At 31.5% G+C, this 13975-nt stretch overlaps 2 protein-coding genes across 3 annotated transcripts in view; one reads left to right on the top strand and one right to left on the bottom strand.

Moving 5' to 3' along the window:
* Positions 1-2620, top strand: part of LOC129224122 (DNA helicase MCM9-like) — a 67262-nt gene extending 64642 nt beyond the window's left edge. Inside the window, exon 17 of the mRNA XM_054858532.1 lies at positions 1018-2620. Coding sequence (XP_054714507.1) covers positions 1018-2393 — 1376 coding nt within the window. The 3' untranslated portion in view covers positions 2394-2620. The remainder of the gene's footprint in view (positions 1-1017) is intronic.
* A 3256-nt stretch (positions 2621-5876) lies between these two features.
* Positions 5877-13975, bottom strand: part of LOC129223946 (alpha-methylacyl-CoA racemase-like) — a 35009-nt gene continuing 26910 nt past the window's right edge. For both annotated transcript variants that reach the window (XM_054858329.1, XM_054858331.1), the window contains exons 4-6: positions 9387-9547; positions 9099-9297; positions 5877-6352 (exon numbers count right to left, since the gene is read on the bottom strand). In XM_054858329.1, coding sequence (XP_054714304.1) covers positions 5961-6352; positions 9099-9297; positions 9387-9547 — 752 coding nt within the window. In that variant the 3' untranslated portion in view covers positions 5877-5960. The remainder of the gene's footprint in view (positions 6353-9098; positions 9298-9386; positions 9548-13975) is intronic.

The raw sequence follows: 13975 nt of genomic DNA on the forward strand, positions 1-13975 counted from the left end.
GCTCCCTCTTTGCCTGTATGGTTGTTTATTTTACGTAGCATTGAAAGCGTAAAAGGAAATTTCAAGCTAGGTAAAATAAAAACCTAACAGACATAGAAACAATCTTAGGAAGTACATCCTGTGGTTAATAAGTAAGACTCAATACTTTGATGTTGAGGAAAAAAGATGCACAAATATGCGGCAGTGTATAATCACACCTCATTAATTTACTTTTTTTTTTTTTTTTTGAACAGATAATTGGCAGAAAATGAGTAGGGAATTAGAGTACTTTATTTTGTAAAGCAAAAAAAAAAAAATTGTTTCTTCATAAAATCAATTTTCCCTGATTTTTTTGTTATTTTTTCAAAATTCCCTGGTATTTCCCTGACTTTTCCCTGATTGATAAAGTTCCCTGACTTTTCCCTGATTTCCCTGATCTGTCGCCACCCTGTTTTCAATATTTTTCACTTTTATTATATATATATATATATATATATATATATATATATATATATATATAATTTAGAGAGTTTTTTAAATTAATATTTTATTTTTAAAACAAATAAAACAATTAATAATTAAGTGCTTACTATTTTAAAAGCTAGCAGATTTCCAAAAAAAATATGCGAAAATAGCAATAAATTTATTAAGTGCTATTTAAAATGAAATTAACAATAAATAAATTAAATGAATGGATAAATTATCAGAATGAATAAGAAAATTAGTTATCCTAAACCTGCATATATCAAAATAACTTCTTTTTAAAAAATTGAAATATTAGCAGGATTTAAATGGATTGAAATCTCACACACACTGCCTTCTGATGTTTTATCATTATATTATTAATAAGATTAGTAATTAACTTCAGAATGCATAACTTTAGGATGATGAATTTACGCTTCTTGAATTAAATGTTCTTCTAGTTTTAAAGCACTTTATATGTATTATTGAAAAATGTCATGATTGTTTTTCAATAGTAACAAAAAATTATATTGAGTTTTTGCACAGCATTTACTATCTTTATTTTTAATTTTACAGCAAAGACTATTCTAGAGCTTTTGAAGCTTCAATATTTGATACCAGAAATAAGGAGTTTTGAAAATTCGTATACAGAGTTTAGTATAAAAAGATCACTACTTGAAATTTCATCAGTATGGGACTCAAAAGAAGAAGCAAATCAGTGTGAGAGTTTTGAAATAGAAAAATCTGAAAGCTACCAAGAAACTTTTGAACTAGATATTCTGCAAGAAAATGTCTCAGCCCTTAATTCAGTTACTCTAAATTGTGATGCAAGACAGGAAAACAGGTTAGTAACATCAGATTCAGCACAAACTGCTCAAAATGTTTCTGAAGCTGTGAATAAATTTATTGATAATTTAGCATGCTCAAACTCGGAGTTTTTGCAAAAAGCTCCTTATTGTGTGACGGCACAAGGTGAGAATACAATATGTAATGAAAATCGTGTTAATCAGTTTGATGAAATTTCAACTGTATCCCAGTTGAATAAAGTGTTTTCTGAAAATACTTCACACTTTTGCCAAGACATCCCTCGACCATTTACAGTAGAGCATACTGAGAACATTAGGGAAGTTAGGAGTGGTGAATTATTTGATCGTAACAAAAATAACCAAATAATGAATAATAAAGAAAGTGTTGTAAAGGATTTTACACAACAAAGAGATTCTGGTGTAAAAATGGATACAACTGATATAAATCACAACTTACCACCCACTATGAATTCTACTTGTCATGAAAGTCCTGTCGCAAAGAAACAAAAGCTAGAGACCCCTTCAAGTACAAACACAAACATATTTAAAAAATTTATTTTTATGAGGAAGAAAACTTTTGAAGTTGGTAGTGACTGGCTTGCAGACATACCTAATGACAAAAAAGAACCCTGCTCGGAACAAGAACTGAAACGTAATGAAGAGATTGTTAAAACTTCTACTTCCAGTAAAGAATTATGTATAAACGAAAAATTGTGCAATAATGTTGACACAAATGCATATTCTGAACACACTTTTATTAATCTGCCCTTAGAAGGGGCAAACTCTTCAAGTACTGAAAATTCTAGTCCTAAATTAGTTCAAAAAGAAGTACCATCTACAAGTGAAAGAAATTCATATACTTCAAGAGAAAGAATCAGTGAAAAAATGAACAAATTCATTGAAAAAGCTTCAAACTCAAAACAAGCTGCGGCAAATAACACTAACAAACTTTCTAGTAACAAGACTTCTGATGGTAATGTTATAGAAACTGAAAAAGCTGGAACAAGTTTGGAACGTCAAAATGATACAAAAACCAAACAAACAATGGCAAAAACACAGTCATCGCAAGCAACATTTAAGAGAATTTTCGGTTCTGTATGCAAATTTGACCTTTCTGATTTTGACTTAGATGGACCAGTTTTATAAAAATGATTTTATTTTTAAAATGAGCAAATTCACAGCATCTATGATTTATTCTTATTGATTCAGTTATTTCAATTTACATGATTTATTTGTGTTTACTTTTCCTTACTTGTTTTAATGATTATGAAGTAAACCATCAAAACAAGTAATTGTTAGATATGATATAATTTTAACAAGTATATGGTAAAAAAAAAGGTTTTAAATTAAATTGCATTTCAGAAAGCCTCAAACACTGGATTATTTGCAAAGTTTGTTAAATTTCAAAAGTTCATCAATGACATACTTGCTGATGTTCAGCTTTAAAATTAATTTCTTATCTTTATTAACAATTAATTTGCTAAAACAATGTGACAAAAACTTTCGTGATTTGATAATATAACAATGAAATCTGTTTCAAAAAATTTACCTGTTTTGAATATTTTACTTTTATTATATAATTATCAAGTGAGTTTTGGAAATAAATTAAAAAATAATTTTAAAAAGGGAGAAAATTTTAATAAAGAATTAATGGAATATTATGCCAATATTTGGTCACTTTTCCTTTGGCCTCTGATTAAGCTTTGATTTGCCTGGACATGCTTTCAGTTCAGTGTTTTGTCGATTCTTTTATCTGGGAATTGGGCTTATGATACATTAATTAAATTTTTTGGCTAAAATTTTTTGGCCAAATTAAATTTTTTGGTTGCTTTGTTATAGTTTTTATATGAATTTGGCGCTTTGCAACTTCCTATAAAGTTGTAATTGGTTTCATGTCTGGAAAACTACCCGGTAAGCGCAAAAATAGGATATTTACTATCTATACTATTAAAATCTGTGCACATCATTCTGTGTGTATGTCTAACCCTATCTCCTCCAGACTATCAATGCCTACAAGGTCAAGGCATTCAGGAAAAGCCATTCGGCCCTGTCTCACCCGTCTAAACCTTAAGGGGACGGAGATACAAATTAATAAAAAGTCTACAGGGGGAAAAGCATCAAGTCTCACCCACCTGAAGCATTATTGAGTCACTGCTGGAGGAAAACTAGGGCTGACGAGTTAAGCGAACAGGGGGCAATGCCTCCTAGTCTTCTAAAAAATTTAAATTATCCTTGCTTCATTCATTGCAAGAGGCAGAATCTTGCACAAACACAAAATCTTTTCCATTGGGGGTTCCTTTTCAAAACTGTGGTATAAGAGGAGCTTGCAATATTTAACTGTACTGATCTTGCCTCATGGTTTTTTACACAATATGAAAGCATCTAACTCCTTTAGAACTGATTAGAGAGCGCAATATTGCTTTAATAAGATACTTGAAACTTTCTAGAACGCAACCAGAACTACACTTTTCTGTGGGCAGCTACCACACAAAAATACTTTTGTCCGCCTAACTTTCAAATTTGGACTCTTCTGAGAAGCCTATGGAAAATTATCGAAGTATAATTTTGATACTTAAAAAAGAGTCAAAATGAGTACGAATATAGACAAGTCATTCACTTACTTTCTTTATTCATTAAACATTATGTGCTTTAAAGTTCAGGAAAGAGGTTTTTTCTCCATTGCGTCAGTAAGTTGTGTTTTTTAAAGAAAGGTGTCTGGCAATTTTTCTTCTGCCAGCCATCTTTGGATGGCTTTTTTTCAAGATAGCAATTCAAATATTTTTGAATGAATTGAGTTAGTTTTTAGCACATCTTTTTCCATTTTGTAAATTAATATTTTCAATTATTTGTCAGAGCATGGTGTAATGCCTTTCCTGTCAAAATCCCTTTCCGTTAGGTAGAAATTGTGAAATTTATATCCATATTGAGTTATATTTTGTTAACAACTGATTTAGAACCACCTGAAATAATTGCTATCTTTCTTTAAGAAGGTTCTGTAAGTAATAGAAACGTTTTTATCTTATTTTTTTTTTTTCTATGAAGAAAGATCTTTTCCTTGACCTACAAATGGTGAGCAATAAAATGAAAAATATTCTAGCAAAAAAAAAAAAAAAAAAATGTTTGCAAATAAAGCCTCTTTATTGGTTGACTGTAGGCATGGGAACCTCTTGTGAAGCTAGGATTTGGAATTAATAGAATGATAGGGTTGGAATCTCACAATCAAGTAATTTGTAAATTTTATGAATTTTAAGAATGAAATCAAAATCATTATTGTGTCACAAAAATGCACATTTAAAACTAAAAATAAATAATTATTTGTGTAAAATAAAATCAGTTGACATACTGGAATAAAGAATATTCTCACAACTTAATTCAAAATTTAAAAAGTACTATCTGCGTTGCCCGGCTCTGCACGGTGTACCTCGAAAATAATAGTTATGTCTAGTGACGCGTGTTCCAACAATCAGGCTTGAACAAAAAAAAATCAGTAAAATTTTGCGGCAGATTGCGGGAAAATATTCAAAAAAGTAAACATTTTAAATCCCTCGATTGCAGGAAAAGCCTCAAAACAAAAAGCAAAATTTTATTTGTTTATTTTCGAGAAAGCAAATGGCAACAGATCTTTCACATTTAACGATTTTCGTCATGCTACAACTACAGATGTTAATAAAAGCATTGTTACGGAAAGTTGAGATGAAGCACCGAATAATAATTTGAATGGCGGAAAGCCTTCAAAAAATAGGGATTTTATTTTGCAATCTAAGAGTTATAATAGTTTTTAATTGATATTTTTGCTAATTATTATCGGAGGATTATGTTAAATAGCCAAACATGAAGACGGGAAGATTGTGAATCCATCTGGATACCTGGCTCGATGGTCAGTTTATTGGCGTTCGGGAGAAGTTACTTGGACGTACATACATACATACGCTCAGTTTTTAATCATATAAGATTCTAAAAAAGTTCACAATTCCTTCAAAAGCGTAGCTTGCGATATATTAACCATTCCTGAACTACCACCACATATATACAATCAGTATAAATCATCTATTCGGCCAAGGATCTCATGTGCGTTTGGCAAAAACAGCTAATAGAGCTGAAATATGCATTTCATGCTTAAGCACCGCTATGGCAGAACTCATGACTATAATTAAATTCACCCTGCTAATTTGTAAATGACCCTTCCTGCTTTTTTTTTTTTTTTCCAGGACTACACCTCTAAACTAAATCCAATTTTCACCAGGAATTGTTACTTTAGTTTAGCCTTAAATATATATTACTGTTATTTTTGTTTTCCTTTGAAAATTTTAAAAAAAGTTATTTAAAATCATTTAAATTGTTTGAAAATCTACACAATTGCATGAAGTGAAAACAGAAACTGTAAATTCATTGTACTTCTGTGAAATTTTTGATGTTAATTATCTAAAATTTTCTATATCCAATTCTATTAACCATTAATAAAATATTCCCAGTATGATAATACTTTATAAGATTTTTCCCAATTTAAAATTCACTTTCCTGAATTTTGTAAAAATAAGTAAATATTTGATATAAGCAAAATTAAAATTAGCATAAGAACTTTCAATAAAATTTATTATCAAAATAATACATTTTAATTAAGTAGAAATTTATAATAAGGTAGCAATTTTCAGCAGTAAAAATAACGAATTTCTAAATAGTGTGACACCAGGCATTTTTGTTTGATGATAGCATTTAAAGTGATGATTTTATTGTAGAATATACGACTTCTTCTTTAAGTAAAGCTTCTATTTCACTTTCTTTAAAACCTTCTTCTTGAAGGATTTCTATAGTGTGTTCTCCAACCAAAGGTTCTTTTAAGTCTATTTGCCCAGGTGTTCTAGACAATCTCGGAGCACTAATAGGGAAATGAGCATTTCCATCATTTACAAATGATTTATTTGCAGAATTATGTTCATGATCCTGAGCATTTTCCAAAGGCACAACTGGTGTTACGCAGGCATCAGTGTAGTTGAATATTTCACACCATTCTGCTTGGGTTTTTGATGCAAAAATTTCAGCAAATTTTTTCTGACAAATTTCTGGATCGGAAAATTGTGAATACTCTGCCTCATCTAATTTCAACCCTATAGAAAAAGCAAAACAATAAGTACATCATCAAAAAAGTTTTAAAGCAAACTGAAATGATTTATTTAAAGCTATAAAATTATAAGATGCCATGTATACTAACTGCGAAAAGTTAAGAGCCATTGTCTGTAAGGATCAGGCAGGTTGTGATTGTTGACATTTTTAATTTTCTTTATTTTTGCAAATGTTGTTCCTTATCATGAATGTAATGTTTGTGCAAAATATGAGCTTTGTCTGCCTTACCGTTTTTGGGAAATTAAATTTTTTAATTTAGGGCGCGTGGCATATTTTTGCTGGTTTTTCAAATTTGAAGATTTTAAAGTTCTTGTTGCTTTAAGCGCCCCTATAATGACATGGATTTTTAAATTCTGTACTATTATATGGTCTTCTTAGATACCATTACAGCTGTCAAATTGGTGTCACTACGAGGGCGACGGCCACAAACTCCGTTTAACAATGACCGAAAATGAATTTTTTTACTACATTCAATGCCAATTTTCTCAAAGCGCCTTCATGATGACTCCAACGTTTTTACGTAAATTCCTAGCTACACTTGCATACATCAAAAATATGGAATAAAATTGGTGTCACTATAAGGGCGCCAGAAGATATTGGAATTTTTATGTGATAAATTTCACAAAAATGCAAATGTTTAAAACCTAATTACTACTCTCGCCCTCATAGCAGAGATCTAAAACTAATTAAGTTTGATAACCAACATGTTCGTCTAACATATGAACTAAAAAAAAACGGTGTCACTCCTATTACTTTCGAAAATATAATCATTCGAAATTAGTACGTTATGGAGTTATTTAAAAAAAGACTTTTCTAATTCGAATGGCTTTTTGCACGGTTTGTTTTAAACTTTAATATAAAATTACAGTCGTGACACCTAAAATAATATGCCTCTTATGCTTTTTATAAAAAAAAGCTTTATAAAAAGCATTAGAAACACAGTAAATCGATATAGGTATAGATGGACGTATTGTGTAATGTACATTATAAGCTAAAATAGTCGTACTAATATTCATATTTTTTCAACCATACTAATTTTTTATATATTATTTATTTTAAAAATGCAACTATTTATAACATAATATCTTAAACAGTTATAAACATAATGTATTATATAGCGAGCATTCAGAATCTGAAACATAATTTGAGGATGACGTAGACTAAAACAAATAAAACATAAAAATTCAAATCACCCAGTTTCAGAAAGACAGTCAACTCTTATTGATATCTGGTAATTTTGTAGCATTAAAGCAAAAACGATCGATAAAATCATTCACAGACATAACTCAACTACAAGTATAAATTTAAACAGGTCCAGTTTCTTCACTACCACATGCATTACGCATTGATGACAGCATATTTGAGTAACGATATAAATGTTTCGTTCCTAACTTTGGATGATTTTTTGATAAAAATATGAACGAAGCATGGTTACAATGGATCTTACTTTTTGTTTTTGCGCCAACTTCAAAAATTATGTTTAAAAGTATTATCGATGGTGTTAAAAGAATAAAATTATTTTTCACTTTTTAGAGCAATTTTGAAGTTGGTTCTATTTTTTTTTCAAAATTTTTTTATTTCATTCTTTTTAGTGTAAATGTAGATATTTCAGTAAAAGTAAGAAGTTACCTAGTAAGAAGTTTCGCTCTATATCACTGTATTGCTTTAGAAAAGCCTTTATTCAAAGTTATCATTACAATTACTATTAATGTTACTGTTATATGGCACCAAACTTTTATAACAATGAGTTTCATATTGTCGCGTAGATGAAGATAGCGAAGACAATGTGAAAGCCAAATGAAGCGAATACTCGTTAGTCTCAACTCGAGATCTTTATTCAGAACCACGAATGAACGTTACATCTCCTTATATACAACTTGAGAAAGTGCTGGAACTTTCCAGACTTGGAAAGATACAGAAATTAATAGAACATTCGAGAAAATACGGGGAACAGTAGAAACGAAATTTTAGTAAAATTCACTTTGTCCTAGTGGGGATTTGAACCCGGGTCGCTCGCGTGGGAAGCGAGAATTCTACCACTGAGCCACCGTTATCCACGAATGAAAAGTGCGAACTTCGCTACAATATCATTTTAATCATTTAATAGGGAAATTGCATAAAATTTACAGTTTTTTGCCCATAACTTTTTTCTAAAGAACAAATATGGTCAAACAAAGTAATGGGACCTAAGTTGAGCCATTCCGTATCCATTAAAAAAAGAATCATCAAAATCGGTTCACTAGGTGAGACGCTATGAGTGGACAAACAAAAAAAAAACATACATACGGTATGAACTGATAACCGCCTCCTTTTTGAAGTCGGTTAAAAATTTGACATTTTTAAGAACTTATTCATTAATTGCTGGAGAAAAATTTTTTTTACATTTTTACAAAGAAAAAAGTACTAAAAGCAAGGAGTTTCAAATTCAAAAAGGGGGGGGGGGTTAGCCCTCACTCCCCCCCCCCCCCAAATGGGAGCCCTTAAATTATGCTAAAAGTATACTGATTCAAAAGTACTACATTCCAGTTGTGCATGTAAAAAAAATATCTACAGTTTTTTTTTTTTTGCAGATTTCCCTCTTATTCCCCGACCTCTCCCCCGCCTTTTTTAAAACTATACACTAAATTTCTTCAAGAATTATCAGGAATTGTATATTCTTTTAAACTGTATCACATATATTTCTACATAGTTCGTTAAATTTTATCTCTTATATAAGAAATAATAAATTACCTTTTATTAATGCTGAGTAAAATTGGGGCTCAAGAGCTCCAACAGCCATGTATTTATCATCTTTTGTTTTGTACGTCCGATAAAAATGATAACCTCCATCTAAAATATTTTTACCCCTGCTATTTACCCATAGAGGAACTGGAAAGTCTGGCTTACGAGTTGTCCATAACCAGCTTGAAACATAGGCTGCTCCTTCAACCTGTAATATACGTATCATTTTTCACGTTTTCAATAATAAGTTTGAGATTATAAAACAAAAGTTTGAAAACAAGATAGTTAAGTATTTACCATGTTAGCATCAATTATTTGCCCTTTTCCAGAGTTTTGTCTCTCTAAAAGAGCTAAACAAATTCCTAAAGCACACATTAGACCACCTCCAGCAAAATCTCCCAGTAAATTTATTGGATGGTATGGTGTATCACTACTTCTACCTAATGTAGAAAGCACCCCTAGAAAATATTTTTTTATTATTATTTTCCATTAAACATTTATAGAAAAAACATAAAATATTAAATCGTATTATTTGCCAATTCCTTTGGTATTGGACCTAAGGTGAAAAATAAAATTTTTTTATCTATATACCATACCTAATAAGTTACATAGTTGTTACTATAGTTAACCAAAAAGAATTCCCTGCTTCAAATTTTCAATTAGTTACATCAAATGATAACATATAACTATAAGTATTTGCAAGTTCATCAATTCAGGTGGAATGGTGATGAAGTTTCTTAGATTCTCTCCTTGAATCCAGTATGTACGGGAGGCCCCTTCTTTTGTCCGTGTAAGATTCCAAAAATGTTCATGAAAACATTGAAATTTAGGTTTCTTACTTGTGTGTAAAGTGACTGACAAAAGTGGGTATAGTCCGACTGCAAACAAATGACCCTTGTCAATCATTCAAGAAAACTAGCCCATTCCTTGAAATGGTAGAGAAGGAAGAAAGGAAGCATGTGTCATATTTTCAAGTTTAGCAACATTTTGGTGATATGAAAAAAAATGAACTCCTAGTATGTTTTGTTATGTGATTATTTAGATCTGAAATGTTAAAGTTGCAGCAATAACTGTATTGAGTTGGTGAAAAAGTAAAAATGACAAGCCTTGCATTTGTTATTGCAATCCTGCTCTTGCCAATTTTCAATTCAAATTAATTATAGGAGGCCTTTCTGTCTCTGACCAATTGCTGCTGAAAGAGATAAAACCAAGACCCACCTAGTTACTTGGAATATGACCTGTCCATTGAGACACCTGCCTTGACAGCACAAAATTGTAATGCTTTACCTCTTTGTCTATTTTCTTGAATTCCAAGGTGACATATTCAAGCTCTAGAACCTATAACGCATTTGCAAATTCAGTTCAACTTTCCTCTCGGTATTGCCCCTTCACAAAAATGGACACTTCTGGAAAAAACGGGTATAAGGGCTAACTCTTCGCAGTCAAACTTTATAAGTTGTATACATCATATTGTCTTCAATGGTAGATGTATGAATAAAATAAAATAATAGTTTAAAAACTTAAAAAAAAAACACGCTTTTGTAGCAAAATGAACTAAAAAGTAAAAAATAACCTTTGGATGATAAGTCTCTAAAGTAATTGACCTAACACTTAATTTTAATGTAATAAAAAACGAGCTGATGTGTGCCTCACATTACTTCCTTTTACTCCAATTTAATGTCATTTTCTCATTATTGGTAATTTTAATGTGATTCAATAGTTTACTCTCTAAATATCATTAACAGTGGCCAAATTGAAACCAGATTTTAAAAAAAATCACCAAATTTGTTGCCAAGTTGGCGACTAAACTTGGCGACCAAAAGACTGGCAATATATCGCCAAGTGTCCGCCAAATTGTAACACCACTAGAATTTAGATCGAAATTAACAATGATTTCCCCCCCAAAATGGGGCAAAAGACCCCCTTAGAAATACCCGAATACAACCAAAAGGGGAGATGTACAACTAGACCCCACTAGGAGTCTACATACCAAATTTCAACTTTCTAGGATATACCGTTCTTGAATTATGCAACATACATACGCACATACAGACGTCATGAGAAAACTCATTGTAACTAACTCGGGAATCATCAAAATGGATATTTTGCATGTCTATACATTCTTAGGCACTTATCCACGTATGTAGAATCGAAAAAAAAACTCAACATTCATTCGGGGTGAGAAAAATGGAAATTAAGGTCGATTTTTGAATGAAATTTTTTTTGCGAATACAATACTTCCTTTTTTGTAAAAGGAAGTAAAAACTCTGGGGGCTCTCAGGGACGTGTCGAGCCCTTCACCTTTGGGGGGGGGGGGGTGCAGAATTCTGAAATTGCAGACTCGAATGATGAGATTTGCCGACTATATATATATATATATATATATATATATATATATATATATATTATTCAGGGTCGGATTCAGACTTAACCCCACATCCAAAGCTGTTTTAGGCATGGAGGGTGGAAAAGGCAGGCATTTTTAAAGTTTTTCTTCTCTCAATCAATGCTTTTCTTTCCACTGATACATGTTTTTTTTTACTTTTTATTTTTCCTTCTGTCTTTTCCCGAATGATCTTGTCAGAAGAAGGATATCAGGAAAATGACGCAGGGATATCCCCAATTTTAGGGGTTCCGGTGGAGGAACCACCGGAGATTCTACATTTTGAGGCCTTATAAGGGGTGTTTGAAACTACAAAAATATCAGGGAAAAAAAAGCAAAATACGCTTTTTAAAAGTTTTCACTATTTAGCAACGAAAGATAATTCAAAATAAAAACTTTTTTATACTACAAATCGTTGTCATTAATCGACAGAGAAGAAGACCGAGGAAGAAGAAAAGATAATGCATTGTAACATGCTCACATCGGCTTTTGGTATAGTTAATTTTTGAGCATCCCACCAAACCACCGATAAACACAACGTTGAATTAAGTATAATAAGATCAATAGTAAAAAATGTATTAAATACTTAAAAAGAAATGGTGTACAGATTTAGAGAACATATAACAAGAACGTAATATCCTGACAATTAGCAATTAGGGCAATTCATAGTCACTTGATAAGAAACAAAACTGAAGCACTTTCCAAGAAGTTTTAGAGACTCAATTATTTTCAAAAAGTCGAGAACAATTAAAATTATTGAAAACACTAAATTTGTACCTCTCAGTCTCTTATATTTTAATATTTGATTGTATAGCTTTATAGAATTGTTTTAACTTTGTAAGAATCACCCATTTTAAGTTTAAAAAATACATGTATCGATTTCTCTTTTCAATTTTTTTTTTCTATTACAAGTAGGGCAGAGAACGAAAAAGAAAAGAGGTAGAGCAATAATTTTGTTGTTACTAATGATAATACCACTCGGACCACCGAGCTCGAGTAGCAAGTGCTACTCGATTTAATGCAGTGAGGGACTGCTTCCGTTTTAACGAGAACCATTTAGGTGGAAGTCTGAATAAGCTCAGACAGCAAACGATAGATGGAAACAAAGTCTATCAACAATTCGAAATTTAGAACCAAACCTGAAGACGAACAATTCCTGGTTCAGCATCCCCAGAGGTATTGACTCATGTGGAGGACTTTTATGACTGCGATATATTTAGCGCTACATTTGCGGTAAAACACATTTTATTTTAAAAAAGGGGGACCCTAATACTTAAATTTTATTTTTCCATCATGTCAGTGTGTAGGGGGGGGGGATCTATACAGACTCATTCTATATTAAAAACTCATTTTTTGCTGGTGATTGCATCACGTATCACACAAACATAAATATATTCAACAAAATTAGTTGAGACAAAGGAAAAACTTTAAAATCCGGTCGTTTTGTCCAGAAAACTGGACCTTATGTCCTAGCTGGCCAAAAATGTGGACGTTCTGTCCTTGAACCTTTTGTCTGTCGGACATTATGTCTGTTGGACGTTTGTCCACTGGACGTTATGTCCGTCGGACGTTCTGTCCTTCGGACATTTTGGACCTGGACGTTATGTCCATGGACGTTTTGTCCAGATCCCATCGAAGTCGGTGGCCAATACGAAGGTCCGGAAATCGAACCTGCTGTTTGCATGTTGCACTTTTTACTCTCGTTCATTCTACCGTAAAATTTTACAGTAAAATAGGATTTTACGGTAAAAGTTAATGGCAGCATGGATGCCAGTAACTTTTACCGTAAAATTTCAGGATTTTCTTTAACGGTGGACTTCATGCGGAAAAAATCTGTATGTGACTCTGATGTTACTGTAATGTAGAGTAATTTATCTGTACCTAAATAGTAAAAATTTCTTAAAGTGGTTCAATTTCAAAATTTTCTTTCAACTATCATGAACTTTGCGTGAAAAAAAAATATCCAGAACAAAAAGCTTTACATTTTCTACAAAATATCATCAAGTTAAGGTTAGAATTACTGTATGGATTTTTTTTTGGTGCATAACGCAAGTTTTTTTCAGTACCTAATTTGAAATTTCTTTGCAAAAACCTAAATTTTCAATTAGTGATTAGAATCAATAAAAATGAATATAGAATTCTGCCGAAGAAAATAAGTTTTTAAAACAATATTTTTCCACCCATAAAGATTCGAATTCACTATCTTCGCATTTTTCGCACGACACTCTAACCAACTGAGCTATTGGTTCTCCATTTCAGGATGCTATGCATTGAAGCAATGCGTAATAAAAGACAAAATAAGTCGGTTTTTTCAAACCAACAACGAAATTGTGTTAATTGCTTCTTTATTTTTCGTCGAAAGTGGTGAAAAAACCTTTAAAACGGTGCCTTACTTATGAAGTTAATAAAGTATTGAGGGAGTTAATGTGTTCTAAGTTCTAACAAAAAACACCTTTGAGAAAAAAAACATGATAATAATAACAACAACAGCAATAATGAATAT

This window comes from Uloborus diversus, chromosome 6, assembly GCF_026930045.1.
Source record: "Uloborus diversus isolate 005 chromosome 6, Udiv.v.3.1, whole genome shotgun sequence".
Classification (NCBI taxonomy): Eukaryota; Metazoa; Arthropoda; class Arachnida; order Araneae; family Uloboridae; genus Uloborus; species Uloborus diversus.